At 46.5% G+C, this 17,579-nt stretch overlaps 1 protein-coding gene across 1 annotated transcript in view; it reads right to left on the bottom strand.

The window, feature by feature from the left end:
- Window positions 1–17,579, bottom strand: part of LOC138261752 (elastase-1-like) — a 146,348-nt gene that overhangs the window by 85,746 nt on the left and 43,023 nt on the right. Inside the window, exons 2-3 of the mRNA XM_069211075.1 lie at window positions 2,124–2,227; window positions 1,314–1,423 (exon numbers count right to left, since the gene is read on the bottom strand). Coding sequence (XP_069067176.1) covers window positions 1,314–1,423; window positions 2,124–2,227 — 214 coding nt within the window. The remainder of the gene's footprint in view (window positions 1–1,313; window positions 1,424–2,123; window positions 2,228–17,579) is intronic.

The raw sequence follows: 17,579 nt of genomic DNA, 5'->3' as shown, positions 1-17,579 counted from the left end.
TTCACTAGCCATCCAGCCAAGGAGGGAGGTGGCACCTCTTTCTCAGGCAGGCCTTTGTTTCTGAATCCTGGGAGTGTTCACACCCCCTGGCAGTGGGTTAGATTCCTGTCTTGGACTCAGCAGCTGTCAGCTAGGGTACTGGAAATACTGAGGCAACCAGGTGGACAACCTCTAAGGTAGCCAACTGGGTGCATGCCACATTAAATATTACTTTGGCAGCAAGTTTAAAAAGACAAGGTGTTTGATACACAAGGTTTCAAAAGACAAGGTGTTTGATACCAAACATGATATATTTCAGTGGAACCATAATGGAGCTGGAAACCTTGAGAGGTCAAGGTGTCAGCCCATGTTATCCTATGCACCATGATCCTTACAGTAGCCTCTGATGGAAGGGGGCTACTATAAGGACACATAAGCTTACACCTATATGTCCACACCTTTAATATAATGCAGCCCACCTCCTAGGCTTAGGAGGCCTACCTTAAGGGTCACTGACTTATATTAAAAATAGTGCATTGGCTTTGCCACTCATGGTGATGGCAAAGTTGAGACTGAGCAGTTTGCACTGTCCATGCAGACTGCAATGAGAGCCCACTGTCATATACTTAAAAGGGTCACTCAGAGTGGCACAAACAATTTTTCATGCCCTGGTGACCCCTTTAAATTCTATGCCCTAGGTACCACTGGTACCATGTACCAGGGACTTATAAAAGGGTTAATGTCCTTGCCAGTTGGGGTTACCAGTTCATATGCATTATGTTTAGGGAGTGAGCACTGGCACTGCAGCTTGGTTAGCAGGTCTCAATGCACTTTCAGAGTCATAACCATCAGCTATTGGAGGAAAAGGTGTGAGGGTGACCAAACAAGAATAGCACTTTCCTACACATAGGGGGTCATTACGACCCTGGCGGCCGGCGGTAACACCGCCAACAGGCTGGTGGTGTTCCGCCAGCAATTATGACCGTGGCGCAATTGCCATGGCCATACTGCCGGCCCCTCCAATATTCCGCCAGGATTCCGCCTGGCGGTCATAATCCCCAGGGCAGCGGCGCAAGCACCGCTGCCCTGGGGATTATGAGTCCCCGACCGCCAGCCTGAGGGTGATATCTGTGATCTGCTCATTTCAGAGCCATGTAACTCCACCCCCACCAACACAGAGTGAAGCAAAGCAGCTGAGGGTGCCATTTGGGTTGTGTGAAAATGACACCTTTTCAGTGCAGCTATGCCTTTTCAATGGAAACACATACCTTTCTTAGCAACACTAATCAGCAGCAGCAATCACAAAGAATGTTTTCCAAAAATCTATTACTTACAAGCCAACACAGTGGGCAGCGGACAAGACCCAGTTTGAAGAAATGAGTGTTCCACCACACGTGTGAGACCAGAACTCAGGATCTCCATAATGGGCTATTTGGAGGGAGACCTATATTCAAAGATATACAATTATTGAAACACAAAGCAATATTGCACAGCAGCCACTTGTCAACTTAACACAATACATGAGGGTATGTCGAAACAGAGCACAATATAATCATAGGATTTGTTTGAAAGAACCTATCCTAAAACTCTGTGCTGCTTGTATCTCTAGTTGGCAACTTTCTTAACAGACATCACTGCTCATTTAAATATTATCACACTACCAAATTGGGGGTAGATGTAGGGTAATGGCCAGAGCTCCTGATCTTGGAACAAGGGAACCCAGTTCGAGTCCTGACCCTCGGCTACATCCTTTAAGTCTGAGCAAATCACTGAATCTTCTAGTGGCTAAAAAGCAATTGTGTAATGCAATCTGATGCTCTTGTAAAACGCTGTAATGCTCCTAAGTCAAGTTTGCACCACATAAAAAGACCTAGGGAAGAAAGTAGTCTACCTAGATCATTGCATGATAGCCCTCCTCATCCAAACTGAAAACACATTATGACATCCTGTTTGGACATTTCACAGGTGAACATCATCCCACCCCTTCCATGAGTCTCAAATATGGTGCCTACCAACCAGACCTTGAGCAGCTAAAAACCAATGCTTAGGCGCCTTCAAGACGGAACTCATCAACCTAATGCACCAAAAGGCAATACAAAATTTCCATATGCCCACTTGCTTTGAAATACCTCCAGTGTGCTTACCTGCCATTTATAACTGTTCCTCACGGCTTCATTTCCACCAATCACACGGTCCCCTTGGATGTCATTGTGGACGTCATGGTTGAGAATGTGACCAGAGATAAGAGCTATAGCAAAAGAAAAGGCAAGTGATTAACATCTGTTTAGTTTTATTTCGAAACCATGTCAGTAAACCTGTCTCGATCTACAGATGGGCATGCCAAAAGGACATCGTCAGATAGATGAGCCTTACCTAAAATGCAACGTGTATTTACTTTATGTTAAATAGCCACACTTTAGCTATCATTAAGAATAATAATATAAACCAGCTCAGCCATAAGTTTACAGTTTAATTATAAGTTATAAACTTGTGGAGCAACTGAGTTGTGCTGCTTGTGTCCTCTGACCCATAATAAACATCAACAAAAACTACGCTGACAGCAGAGGCCCTTTTGAACGCCTGGCCGCCTCTTGGAGAGTCTATCACTATAGCTACTGAGACTGTACTTAGAGGTCAGTCCTCTCCCTCGCTTGTACAGACTCACATGAACACCTGAGTCTCAGCTCTAGGATGGTCAATTTGTGAAGACATGAAGGTCTGTGGCTAAAAGGGAACAAGACCACTGGTGCCTTGTGAAGCATCAGCTTTGACCAACATTTTTTAATTATATTTTTTTAACAGATTTCAAATGGCTGGGCAGTAACACAAAAATATAGTTTACACTTCAATCACCAAATCAGCAAGTGCAGCTTTACTTTCTCAAAAAAACAAAGTTGAGGCCCGGGGTAGCTTTTCAGGTGTAAATCCCAATAATCCATTAAACCACAAGGTCCATGCATGTATCCTTAATAAGAGCCTTCAGAACCCTCAGTGTACCTAGATACTTCCACAATTCTCTCCAACACTCCAAGTCGTCTTCTAGCTTGAGGTCCAATTGGGCAACCAACATTCACATTTTTATGGATCAAATCTGTTTATTATTATTTTCAATTATAAACATCACATATGCAGTGCATCAAAATAGTACAGTTGTCGTGGTATAAGGCATGCTCCATGTATAGTGACAATAAACATGAACAAAACTTTAACTTTGTTTCCCTGCTACTGGCACGTGATACAGTCATTACTCGATCCCAAGCCTTGTTCCCATGTGATATTGGTCCTCCGTTTAAATCTCTACTGCTCACTCACTCCCTTTCGCTCAATTCAACTCCAGCACCCTCAAGTAGGCCAGACATGTCAATTCTGTGAATTCCGTGGATAGTATTTGTAAGAATGGTTGCCAAAGTTCCTTAAAGTCGCCAGTGCGCTGCTGTGAAGCCAAAGTAAGCTTTTCCATAGCGAGAATGAACCACAGCTTATGGAGCCATGATGTTACTGTCGGGATCTTGTCAGTCCCCCACATGGCCAACAGCAGCTGCAGTGCCGCATTCAAGGCCAAGGCCATCTGCCGTCCCTTCAGTGGTCTCAGGGGGAAAGTAAGTGGGTTAGGCAGGCCCAGCAAAGTATACGCAGGAAATCTGGGGATCTGAGTATCAAACGCCGCGTCAATAGTGTCTATAATATTCTCCCAGTAACGATGAAGCTTAGGGCAATGCCATAGTAAATGCACAAGCGACCCTCTGCCCCCGCACCCCCTCCAACAAAGGCTAGACTTAGTGGGATCCCAAGCATGAATCCTTGCTGGAGTGTAGTACCAATAGGAGGCCACCTTATAGGCTATCTCTGTGCCTGCCGCATTGTAAGCCGTGTGGTGAGTCCTGTAAAAGATGCCCTCCCATTCCTCATCAGAAAGCTCCCTCTCCAGTTCCCTCTCCCACCTCAGCTGACCCTTAGTCTTAGGCGAACGGGCTGCCCCCCTTAGGAGACCGTAAAGCTCCGAAATCACCCGCTTATCATCCTTTTTCACTAAGATCCATTTTTCAAACGGTGTTAACGGCCCATCTATTAATGCTCTATTGGCTGGCAACATGGCCCAATGTCGTATTTGGTAATACATCATCTTGTCTGCCTCCATTAAGCCATATGCCTCCCTCATCTGTTCAAAGGAGATCACCCCCTGCTCATCGAAAAGGTATCCTACCCTTTTGCAGCCCCCATCATACTAGCGGCGTAGTGCCTCCCGTTTCAGGCCCGGGCCAAAATCAGGGTTCGCATCTAAGGAAGTCATTGGGGACGGGAATGTCGTCAAGCCCAATCTGCTAGCTACCACATCCCACATCCTCATTGACACTTCTGTGATCGGGGACGCATACAACCCCCGCGCTCTGTGACGGCGCCAGAGCCAGGGCTCCTTCCATATATGGGAACCCACAACCGATTTGTCCATGAAACACCAATGCTTCTCGGAAGACGGGCGACTCCATTCTAATAAAAAAAATGCAATTGTGATGCCTGAAAGTATTGTAGAAGGCAGGGGACCGACAATCCTCCCTCATGCTTAGGGCTATACAACACCCGACGTGGTAACCGCGTCGCCTTTCCCTCCCAAATAAATTTTAGAACCGCTGTTTAGAGGGTTGCTATCGTCCGTGGGGCGGGCGCCACCGGAAGTGCCTGGAAAATACAGAACGCGTGGTAGGATGGTCATCTTCAACGCCGCCACCCTACCCAGCCAAGACAGTTTAAGTCTCCCCCAGGTCTCTAGGTCGCGCTGCACCTCCCGAATCATTTTCGTGTAATTCAACGTCGCCGTACGAGCAACAGTGGACCCTAAATCAATCCCCAAGTACGGGAGTTTTGAGGAAGACCATATAAAGTTAAATCGGGCCTTCAGATCTCTTTCATGCTCGGCACTAGTAAACCTGCTCATGGCCTGCGACTTTAACATATTCATCCGGAATCCCGAGACCCGTACAAATTCATCTAATATCTCCATTAGTGCAGGCAGATAGGTCGCGGGTTCCACCATGGTAAGAATCACATCATCCGCGTACAATTAAATGATATCCTCAACTCACCCAAACTTCACTCCCATGATCTGAGGGTTATCACGAAGACGCTGCGCAATGGGCTCCATATAGAGCGCAAACAAAAGAGCGACAGCGGGCACCCCTGCCGGGTCCCTCTTTGAATTGAGAACGGCAACGAGAGCGTCGCGTTGACCCGGACCGCCGCCTAAGGCGTCTGATAGATACAATGGATCCATGCCATGAAACCCGGGCCCAGCCCAAATCGCTCAAGCACCCTGAACAGGTATGGCCAATGGACCATATTGAACGCCTTTTCGGCATCAATAGAGAGAAAGAGCACCTCCCTGTGTGAGCGATCAGTTTTATCCAATAGATGAAGCAGTCGCTTGGTGTTATCACTACACTGCCTATGCGGTATAAATCCTGCTTGGTCGGGATCCACAAGGCCCGGCATGTAATAATTGAGACCGTGTGCCAGTATGCCAGTAAACAATTTGGCATCGATATTCAAGAGGGAAATCGGCCTGTAGGAGGTGCACTCCTCGGGATCCACAATAGTGGCATCCAGCATGCTGGCCGTGAGAGCCCCCGTCTGTCGAAAGGAACTGAAGAGTCGCACTAATATCGGTACAAGTTCCACACAGAAGGTCTTGTAAAAAAGTGCGGAAAAAGTCATCAGTCATTGTGCAGTTTTTTTATTATTTGTAACGTATCCGGAAACTATTTGTTTATGTTTATAAGTGAAGACAATAACCTTTTGTTTAAATCAAATAAGTGGACTAACGTGGGCTTCTTTCTGTAGCAAAGGGAATGGCTAAAAGGATGTGGTGGCATTGGGTGCACTGAGAAGGTAAGTGAGCAAAATGATTTATCTTACGGTCTGGCATTGACACTGGTGTTATTAAATAGAACATGGACACAAGAGAACTTGGACTGGCCGGTGCCTTAATGCTGGGATCCTGGGAAACTGGACTAGAACTGCCAACCCTGAGAAAAGAGCTGGCTGTGGGGCACAAGAACAAACGAGTTTCTACAACCATTTCTGGAGACTGGATCGCAGAGGCATTATATGCACCCATAACATTTCTCAAAGGAAGGATCGGCGTGTCCAAAAATCAGCTGTGGTGTCAACTGTGGTGGGCAGGGGTCATCAAGGTAGGTGCTTTTTCTGTGGTGTGTTTTCTGTACCCAAGACAGAAATACTAGACTCATTGGAACTGAAGTCTGAGATCACCTGAGGGGTTCCTGTCACATTCTGGCCAGGCACTGCCTGTGAAAGTATATAGTGATGCTGTTCAAGAAATTTGATAATGTATTTGCATGCAGATTCCCAGTTCTCTATATGTTCAGTCATGTGCAAAAAATCCTTGTACATTGAAGAACTGGCGTTTTATGCATTACTAGCTATGTGATAATCAACAAGTTACTTGCCAGAGGTCCAGATAGCAGAGCTCAATTAGTACTCTAGAACCTAATTGGTTTGGGGGGTCTTAAAATAATGGGTCTCACAAGTAAGGGGCATATTTGGGAGCCCCTAGCGTCATTCCAATGCCACATTAGCGTAATTCTTTTTTACACTAATGTGGCGTTAGAAGCCAAAAAACGCTGTGCCATATTTACAAAGTGGTGCAAAGCATGCGTAGCACCACTTTGTAACCCTTTGCACTACATTATTCCTGCGCCAGGCATAATGTATGCAGAGGGGGCACTCCCCTGTTAGGGGGGCCCAAAAAAAAGGCACAAGGAAATCTAAGAGTTTTCCTTGCGCCATTTTTTCAGTAATTTTCACGGCTGCTCAGAACAGGCGTTAAAAGGAGGTTTCCATTGTTTACATTGGGCCTCTGGGTGCTTTGCAGGATTAGCATCAACATCAGCATCATTATCCCAGGCAAGTAGGTAAGTAGAGGTAAGTATTTTTAAAACTTTTTTAAAGTGCAATTGGGGGCCCTGAAATGCCCCCCCCCCACATGGCACTGGGTGTAATGGCCATGCCCAGGGGACTCTTGTCCCCTGTGCTGGCCATTGTAGTGGTGGGCATGACTTCTGTCTTTTATAAGACAGGAGTCATGTGGTATGGATGGTTTTGCGTCAGAAAATGACGCTAGGCTGGATAAAGGCATTTTTTTGCCTCTAATCAGCCTAGTGTCATTTTTTGGTGCAAATCCCCCTTCTCCCATACCGCCACCCCCACCCTGCTAATGTCATTTTGTTTTTTTACGCTAGCCCACCCTTTGTGCTGGCTTGTAGGATTCCATTAATTTAGTTCCCGTCTGGCGTTCTGGAATGACGCAAGCTGGTGCTATACTTTTTAACACAAAACTGCGTTTGCTCAGTTTGCGTCAAAAAGTATAAATATGGGCCTAAGTGTTTTGTAACATACAAAATATGGCTTTTGTTGGGGCTAAATTATTAAAAACAATAGATGATGAAGTGAATTTAATTGATAAGGTCATTTTGACGATAAGGCAGCTATATACCTTTATCTTTCAATACATTCAAATGGGGGAGTTGGGCACTACCTGTTCTTAATCAAAATGGACCCATGTAATAAAAGTATTTGCAAACCTAAATTCTAATTCGTGCTGCAGATTTCATGAGTTCTGATCAAATGTCCACAATCACAAATTTATGAATTGTGTGGGTTCTTCACAGGTACAACCTGCAAAAGCAGGCCAGCACCCACAAATTCCTTAGAATTGGGGAATTCAAGTAGCTCTTAGAGCTAGTTTGCCACCCTGGAACACTTCCGACTTTAATGAAAATGTTTGCAGGCTGGGATTGAGGAAGATGTGTAGCAGAAATATTTTTTTCCAAGGAGAAAATATCTTTGCTTGTGGAGAAACAAAAATGTTAAATGTGATGCTGCACATTTGTATCATATTTTTAATGCAGAAATTTGCATTAGTACTCACGAAAATGTATGACTTGCATTGATTTTCAAACATATAGATTCTTTTGTGAATCCCTGAAAAATCATACCTTTGTCTTTAATCTATAACTAATTCTACAGGAGCAAATGTTTTACTTCTCCTGACCTTTGTAAATAGTGCAGTTTTCATTATTTGTAATGTATCCTGGAAACTATTTGTTTATGTTTATAAGTGAAGACAATAACCTTTTGTTTAAATAAAAAAAGTGAACTAACGTGGGCTGGTTGTGAATGACAGCAGGTTAACAAAAATAGGAGCAAAGTTTAAACACCAGGAGAAGGTTAGTCGTCAGTTTCACTTCAATGAAGCAGCAGAAAATGGTTAGTGGTAGAACTGAGATTGTGAAAGCGGTTGCAGAGTGAAGATCGAACAAACTGGAGATGGACAATCGAATAGGTGAAAAGTGGCCACGAAGAAGCGGTAGGTAAATGTGCATGGTGCAACACCACAAACTGAATCATCATTGGATATTTTCTGACCTACGAGAAGGTGGCACAACATTCTAAAACAACGGGCCAGATGTCAAAAGACATTTAGGAGTCGCAAAACCTATGATTTGCAACTGCTATATGGCTTTTTTCAAATGCACTAGACCCATTTTGCGAAACGGCAAGTGCATAACAATTGTCAAAATGGGAAATGCACTTTTGCAATTTTGAAGGTGCGTGTCTATGGTGTCCCTTCCGAAATGTGATTCACAATGCTATGTATCAATGCTTGGCAACTACAATTTTGGTAGCAAATCATTTACAGTTTACTGAATCCTCAAAGGAGGTGGGTGACCTATTCACAAAGGGTAAGGGGTAGCAATGGGACCTCTTAATCTTTGTGAAAGTAAAATATAGGTTTGTTTGGGAGTTGACCGCGATCTAAGGGGAGCACTGCCAGCTCTTAAACAAACTTGTTCTTTCTTAAATGACCAGTTTCACTTAAGGAAAATGGACTGCATTTAAAACAAAAATGCACTTTATATGGATACAATCACAGACATGGTGCTCTGCTGGCCCCTGCAGACCAACATCACTCTGATGGCATCCATCAGAGTGAATTGCAGTTTGCATGAATATTGATGAAGTAGGTTGAATTGTGACAAATTCTGAAAGGTGATTTTGAAAACAGACCTTACAGTACATACCTTGGCTCACAACATCAGAATTGATTTGCAAAATACCAGTGCACAATTTGCGAATCAATACCTGGTACAGCAGGCCCCACGTTTTTAATTCTTCCTAAAGGCCTGGTTCTTTGCTTTAGAGCCGGTGTGGGCATGGGAGAGGGTACTGCAAGCACTAGGGGCCAGATGTAGCAAAGGATTTTACCCACTCTGGGGGTCATTCAGACCTTGGCGGACGGCGGAGGCCGTCCGCCAAGGTACCGCCGACAAATGACCGCGGCGGCCATTCAAACATTTCCGCTGGGCCGGCGGGCGCGCTCCAAAAGAGCGCCCGCCGGCCCAGCGGAAATGCCCCTGCAACGTGGACGCCGGCTCAGAATTGAGCCGGCGTAGTTGCAGGGGTGCGACGGGTGCAGTTGCACCCGTCGCGTATTTCAGTGTCTGCAGAGCAGACACTGAAATACTTTGTGGGGCCCTCTTACGGGGGCCCCTGCAGTGCCCATGCCATTGGCATGGGCACTGCAGGGGCCCCCAGGGGCCCGGCGGCACCCCTACCGCCATCCTGTTCATGGCGGGTTTCCCGCCATGAACAGGATGGCGGTAGGGGGTGTCTGAATCCCCATGGCAGCGGAGCGCGCTCCGCCGCCATGGAGGATTCAATGGGGCAGCGGTAAACCGGCGGGAGACCGCCGGTTTACCCTTTCTGACCGCGGCTGAACCGCCGCGGTCAGAATGCCCTTGGGAGCACCGCCAGCCTGTTGGCGGTGCTCCCGTGGTCGGTGACCCTGGCGGTCACCGGCCGCCAGGGTCAGAATGACCCCCTCTATGTCTATGGGAAAATGTCTTCGTACATATGGCCCTAGGTTCCTACAAAATAAACCAGTGCTTACTAAATGTTGGTTACATGTGAAAACATGGACTTGAAGAACAGTTTTTGAAAAACATACACACCAAGGTATAATTGAAAAAATCTCGACTACACCTAAAATATTCCTACAGTTTGAATCATATTTAATTTCTAAACACATCCAAACTCACTTCATATAATGTGAGTATATTTACAATTGTATCTCCTGGAGCAGCGTAATCAAGGCTCTCTATAAGTTACAAATATACATTTACATACTCATATAGGACGTTTATATTTGTTGTCTGACTTAAATCAATGAATATGTGTAATGCATTCAAACCATATTTAACTATTGTATAACTATTGTAGCCATTAAGGATTCAAATACATATATGCAAAGATGAATAGATGGATAGATTGATAGATAGGTAGATAGATATTCACATTCAACGTTTATTTTATTTCATCTATATATGTATATTTATATATGTCTATATACATCTATCTATATACATGTATATATTTAGATTTATGATTCTCAAGTTAAATTAGCATGTGTTCAGGCCTCAACTAAAATGTGTTTCTTAACCTTACTAGTAGGCTGTTTTCTCTTTTCTGCACGTGTGTTAACATGGTTCTTGTTAGTTAGTGAAAGGCTCATTGTTTGTAGTAGAAAAACAAAAGTGAGGCCTCTGGAGAGGAGGCTCACAACTTCAGTGAAAGTGCTCCTCTGCAGGACTTGACACAAGGACAGTTTTTATAATACGAGCACTCTTTGTACAGCACTGTGTCAATCAATCAATCAGGAATTTGTAAAGCGCACTACTCACCCGTGAGGGTCTCAAGGCGCTGAGGTGGGGGGAAAGTGAGGGGAGGTGCTGCTACTGCTCGAACAGCCCGGTCTTGAGAAGTTTTCTGATGGTAAGGAGGTCTTTGGCCTGACGCAGGTGGGTGGGAAGAGTGTTCCACGTCTTGGCGGCAAGATGCAAGAATGATTTGCTGCCGGTTGTGGTTCTGCGGATGCATGGGATGGTTGCGGGGGCAAGGTCGGCGGAGTGGTGATGCCGGGTCAGTGTGTAGAAGGAGAGCCATCTGTTGAGGTATTCCGGTCCGGTGTTGTGCAGTGCTTTGTGAGCGTGGGTCTCTTGTTGACTGGGAGCCAGTGCAGGTCTCTCAGATGGCCTGTGATGTGGCAGTGGTGGGGGATGTCCAGGATGAGGCATGCGGAGGCGTTCTGGATGCGTTTTAGCCTCTTCTGGAGTTTGGCTGGGGTTCCTGCATAGAGGGCATTGCCGTAGTCCAGTCTGCTGCTTCCGAGGGCTTGAGTGACTGTTCTTCTGATTTCGTTGGGGATCCATTTGTAGATTTTTCGGAGCATGCGGAGGATGTTGAAGCAGGAGGAGGAGATGGCGTTGATTTGCTAAGTCATGGATAATGAGGAATCCAAGATGAATCCTAGGTTGCGTGCGTGGTCGGTGGGAGTCGGAGCAGCTCCAAGAGTGGCAGGCCACCAGGAGTCATCCCAGGCGGAGGGAGTGGAGCCGAAGATGAGAACTTCTGTCTTGTCGGAATTGAGTTTGTGGCAGCTGTTCTTCATCCATTCGGCAATGGCCTTCATTCCTTTGTGGAGATTGGTCTTGGCAGAGTCCTTGGTGAGGGAGAGGATCAGTTGGGTGTCGTCGGCGTATGTGATAATGTTGAGGTTGTGAGATCGGGCAATGTTAGCGAGTTGGGCCATGTAGACGTTGAAGAGGGTCGGGCTGAGGGATGAACCCTGGGGTACGCCGCAGGTGATTTTGGTGGCTTCGGAGCGGAATGGGGGGGAGGCAGACTCTCTGGGTTCTGCCGGTGAGAAAGTGGTGACCCAGTCCAGGGCTTTGTCACAAATTCCTGCATTGCTGAGGCGTGTGCGTAGGGTGTGGTGGTAGACGGTGTCAACCGCGGCTGAGAGGTCCAGGAGGATGAGGGCTGCAGTTTCGCAATTGTTCAGTATGGTTCTGATGTCGTCAGTGGCTGAGATGAGGGAAGTTTCAGTACTGTGGTTCCTGCGGAATCCAGATTTGGAAGGGTCCAGGGTGCAGTTCTCCTCGAGGAAGCGGGTTAGTTGTCTGTTGACAGCCTTCTTGATGACTTTTGCCAGGAAGGGGAGCAGGAAGGAAGGGGAGCATAGGCCGGAAGTTCTTGAGGTCCTTTGGGCCCGCCTTAGGTTTTTTGAGGAGGGCGTTGATTTCAGCGTGTTTCCAGCTCTCCGGGAAGGTTGCGGACTCGAAGGAGCTGTTGATGATCTTCCGTAGTTGGGGTGCGATGACGGAGCTTGCTTTATTGAGGATGTGGTGAGGGCAGGGGTCAGATGGAGAGCCAGAGTGGATGGTGTTCATGATTTTGATGGTGTTGTTGAAGGGGGTCCAGGAGAGCAGGATGTTGGTGGGAGGTGAATCTGTGGTGTTGGTCATTGTTGGGGGGTCTGGGTGCTGAAGCTGTCATGGATGTCTGCAATCTTGCGGTGGAAGTAGGAGGCTAGGGAGTCGCAGAGGTCTTGGGATGGCGGGATGTCATTGGAGCTGGGGCTGGAGAGTTCCTTCACGATATAAATGAGCTCCTTGTAGCTGTGTGCGTTGTTGTTGATTCAGTCTTTGAAGGTGGTTCTCTTGGCGGTTCGGATGAGTTGGTGGTGTCTGCAGATGGTGTTTTTTTGGAGGCTGTGTGGTTGTCTGGAGTCTGATCTTGGCGCAACTTTCTTTCGAGTCTATGGCAGGTTTGCTTAGATTTGTGGAGGTCGGCGGTAAACCAGAAGGCCCTTATGTCGGTGCGTCTGTTGGAGGGATTCTTGATCAGGTGAGAGTATTGGCACAGGAGAGGTCCAGGCTCAACACTATGATATGTCTGCAAAGGCAGAGCTATCTTCATAGACAATCAATGCTGAGGACTTTGTATTCTTTGTGCTCAGCCTTAAACGAAGTGTACAGACTAGATGGCATCAACGTTTACTAGAAACAAGTAAGGTGTACAGTGATTTCTCTGTATAGTATTGTATAAATGAAATGCCATGTAAAAGGTTACCAACAGAAAAGAAAAGCAAAGTTAAAATGTGCATTTTTAAAATGGAGTCACTAAACAGGCCCTAAAGTGCTTTATCACACAAACTCAGAGAAATAATGGTCAATGGAGGCCTTCTGTTTATCATGCATCAGGGTGACAAGGAGCTTATGGTTGATCACAGCAGCCTCAGTTTCAGTAAGATGGGAACTTAAGGGAGTGTGCTGATTCCCTTCACAGTCAGCAATTTGGTTGGTTCCCGGTGGCGGAGCGGAGATAGGAATGCTTTTAAAGCTGCTGTTCTATCAAATTGGTGTTTCCATTTTTAGTTAGGCAGACTTTTCCCTGACTCTGAGAGGGAACAGATCTCTCTTGGTGGGTTTTTCTCTAAGTGTACAACTTCATGCTGAGCACTTTAATTATTTCCTGAACGTCTACAGAAGTTCTATGCTGTGCTGATACCTTCTATGCTCCTGACTAGAAAACGTCTTTATCTGATCCTGTTCTCAATCTAGTTTTAGAACAGAAGCGTCCCCAGCAGGCATAGCAGGTCATTATATGGCTGAAATGTGGTGCTCCACACATGCTTGTGGCTTAGGCAGCAGCATAAAATTACAGAAAATGAAAGTGTGTTGAGATTTCCTCACTATGGCACATTTAATTTGAGAATTATTGAAAAATCTGAGAAGAGTATTGTATGAAATGAAGCCACCCCCTAAACCTGCACAATACGAGGAACGTAATGCTTGGGAACATGTGGCACAGACTAAAGGTAAAGAGAAGTGTCAGGGTAATGTTAGGAAAGCAGTGCGTAGTTGTGTAGAATCTAAATGGGATGCTGAATGTGAGAAAGCAGCCTCTTTCTAGCATGGTTACCCCCATTTTTGGCCTGTTTGTCAGTGTGGTTTGACTGTGTCACTGGGATCCTGCTAGCCAGGACCCCAGTGCTTTAGGTATGTGGCCTACTTTTCCGTATGTTTCACTGTTTTTGTCAGTATGCTTGACTGCGTCACTGGAGTCTTGCTAACCAGGACCCCAGTGCTCATGCTCTCTCTGTCCCCAGATTTGTCCTTACATACTGGTAACTCAGTATTTCACTCCAAATTGGCACTCTGGTCCTCTCTTATAAATACCTAGTATCTGTGCCTAGGTACCCAGGGCATCGGGGTTCCAGGGGATCCCAATGGGCTGCAGCATTTCTTTTGCCACCCATAGGGAGCCCATGCAAAGGCTTCTACAGGACTGCCATTGCATGCACTATTTCACAGCCATTTTCACTGCACCAGGTCACTTATAAGTCGCCTATATGTCAGGCCTTCCAACCCTGAAGGCTGGGTGCAAAGTACCTGTGTGTAAGGGCACACCTGCACTAGCAGAAGTGCCCCCATGTTGTCCAGGCCCATTTTCCCAGACGTCGTGAGTTCGGGGACACCAATTTACGCGTGCACTGGACATAGGTCAATACCTATGTCCAGCTTCACAATGGTAACCCCGAATATGGCCATGTAAGGTGTCTAACAACTGGGAATTGTACCCCAATACTGATTCCAGAATTGGTTGCACTATCCCATGCACTCCGGGGGCTCAACAGTGCACCCCCAGTACTGCCATACCAACCTTCTGAGGTTTTCCATGCAGCCCCAGCTGCTGCCACCTCACAGACAGGTTTCTGCCTCCCTTGAGCAGCTCAATCCCAGGAAGGCAGAACAAAGGATTTTCTTTGGGAGAGGGGTGTTGCACCCTCTCCCTTTGGAAATAGGTGTTACAGGCATGGGAGAGGTAGCCTCCCAGAGCCTCTGGAAATGCTTTGAAGGGCACAGGTGGTGCCCTCCTTGCATAACCCAGTCTACACTGGTTCAGGGATCCCCAGTCCTTGCCCTGGCGTGAAACTGGACAAAGAAAAGGGGAGTGACCACTTCCCTGTCCATCACCACCCCAGGGGTGGTGCCCAGAGCTCCTCCAGGGTGTCCCTGGGTTTTGCAATCTTTGATTCCAAGGTGGTGGGGCACTCTGGGAGCATCTGAGTGGCCAGTGCCAGCAGGTGATGTCAGAGACCCCTCCTGATAGGTGCTTACTTGGTTAGGTGACCAATCCCCCTTTCAGGGCTATTTGGTGTCTCTCCTCTGGGTGTTTCCTCAGATTTGGATGGCAAGACTCCAACAGGAATCCTCTGCATCCTTTACTTCATCTTCTACCAACAGAACCACAGCTGAACCCTCCAGGAACTCTACAAACTGCAACAAAGAAGCAAAGGCGGCTTCTGCAACATTGTAACTTCAGCTCCTGCCTGCAACTGAAACAGTTACCAGGTCATGCATCCTTCAAGGACTGCCTGTCTTCAGTCTGCACCAGAAGTACCAAAGGAATCTCCAGTGGAGTGACAGAGTCACTTCCTTGCTTCAACAGGCACCTCTTTGAAGTGATGACTGGTGGCGTGGGTCCCCTCTCCAGATGATGAGCGTGGATCCAGCAACGCAGGTGGTGGACTAAAGTGACCCCGATACTCCCAACGTCCAGCTGTCCAACTTTGGTCGAGGTAAGGGCTTGCCTTCCCATGCAAAACAGTACCCCCATGCACAGCAGTACTTGCAGTACTTGCCAAGGTATGCGACATTCCAAGAAGTTTTTCAATCACAGCATAGCTTAGGCCCCCTGCACTCCATCCTGTGATGAACAGCTTCCTGAGTGATTCTCCTGGCGGCGTGGGATCCCTTTGTGTCGTGCTGCGTGGGCCTCCATTTGAACCTTCTTTGTCCCCGTGCTGTGGGACTCATGTGCACACTGCCTGGTCATCTGAGGGCTCTCTGAGTCGCTGAGAGCCCCCTCTGTCTCCCCCTCCTGGGTAGAGGCCACCATGTCCCTCCTGGTCCCGGCAGTGCCATTCTCCGCTAACCGCGAGCTTTGCGTGTGCCAAGGCTTGTTGGCAGAATCCAGCGACGCAAACCAGACTGCATTCATTCATCCAGCGTGGGACATCTTGTGAACCAACCAGGAACGCACATCTGTCTTCTTTGGTGCATTACTGACTTTGTCTTCTCACCAGTGGTTCTTCTTTTGCACCTTCATCCAGCGTTATCAGGGGCTCCTGTTCTCCCTGGACTCTTCAGTGCTTCTTGGACTTGGTTCTCTTCTTCCACAGGTCTTCAGGTCCAGGGATCCATCTTTGGTGCCTTGCAGTCTCTTCTGGTTCTTGCATATTCTTCTATCACAACTTGTTGTGTGTTTCAGGAAACCTACTGTGATTTACTCCTGTTTTCCTGGGCTCTGGGGTGGGGTCTATTACTTAACTTTGGTGTTTTCTTACACTCACAGCACCCCTCTACACACTACACCTGCCTAGGTGGGAGACCGACCTTCGCATTCCACTAGTTTAGTATATGGTTTGTGTTTCCCCTAGGCCCACTGCAACCTATTGTGATTTTCACCATTTGCACTGTTTTCTGACTATGTACTTACCTGTTTTTGGTTACTAGTGTATATATTGTGTATATTACTTAACTCCTAAGGGAGTACAGGCTCTAAGGTATTTTTGGCATTGTGTCATTAAAATAAAGTACCTTTATTTTTGTAACACTGAATATTGTCTTTCATGTGTGTGGGTACTGTGTGTCTACAGTAGTATTGCAAGAGCTTTGAATGTCTCTTAGTTCAGCCTTGGCTGCTTTTCCTACAGTTACCTCTAGACAGCATGGCTTCTAGACACTGACTACATTTCACTAATAAGGGATAACTGGACCTGGTATAAGGTGTAAGTACCTTTGGTACCCACTACAAACAAGGCCAGCCTCTTACACAGAACAACAAAAGTGGTGAGCAGAAATAATTGATGGATCTAGGTTGTACCCCGTATTGATGAATGAGGAACACCATAGAAGGAAAAAGAAGAAAGGAGAGGACAAAACATAGAATACAAATAATATTTGTGAATGTAGTGGTAGTTTATGCCAGTGATGACATTTTGCATGTGTTACCATCAACCGCCCACCACCTTATAATGTGGCCCTGTCTGAAGGGTAATTATTGTCACAGGTGGAAAGTCTGAAGGAGCCACCATCCCTGTAGATTTAAATCAGATCCTTATGGGGACTTGTGCTCCTGTTAATCCCCCAGTTTCTAATGCCCAGATGCAATAACTGCAATAATTGTTCCTGTTACTATTGGTTCTGTGGTTCCTTTATATAAACCTCAGTCTTCTGGAGGTACAAAATATACTTTGACAGTTTCTGCAGCAGAAAATACATCAGCCACAGTCACTATGGCCCTGGGTGGAGGAGGGACTGTAAGGCCTCCTATGATCCCAAATAAGGTAACTCTACTGTATGCTGCCCTGTATCTTCATTGCTTAATAGAACAGGGCTCACTCTCATAGAGAATCCTGCCCCAATACCTCAAAACCTTCATATGTCTATTTGAATTCACCCCAGTGTATTTGGAGTAGCAGTCCCGGAGGGAAGGTGACGTTCAATACCCTAGAACCCAAAATGGTGTTAATTCAAAGGAGGTAGACGATTTGGTTAGATTTCTTAATGGGTCCCCTAAAGGTTGTGAAGGTTCAGAGTTAAGCAGGGTAGTCCAGTGTTCTCTGAAAGAAACACCTGTGGGCAGGATTAAATTGAAGTTAGAAGAGATGAACTGAT

The sequence above is a fragment of the Pleurodeles waltl genome, chromosome 10, assembly GCF_031143425.1.
Source record: "Pleurodeles waltl isolate 20211129_DDA chromosome 10, aPleWal1.hap1.20221129, whole genome shotgun sequence".
NCBI classification, from domain to species: domain Eukaryota; kingdom Metazoa; phylum Chordata; class Amphibia; order Caudata; family Salamandridae; genus Pleurodeles; species Pleurodeles waltl.
The sequence above is the reverse complement of the archived record's forward strand: the minus strand, read 5'-3'. Positions and strand labels throughout refer to the sequence as shown.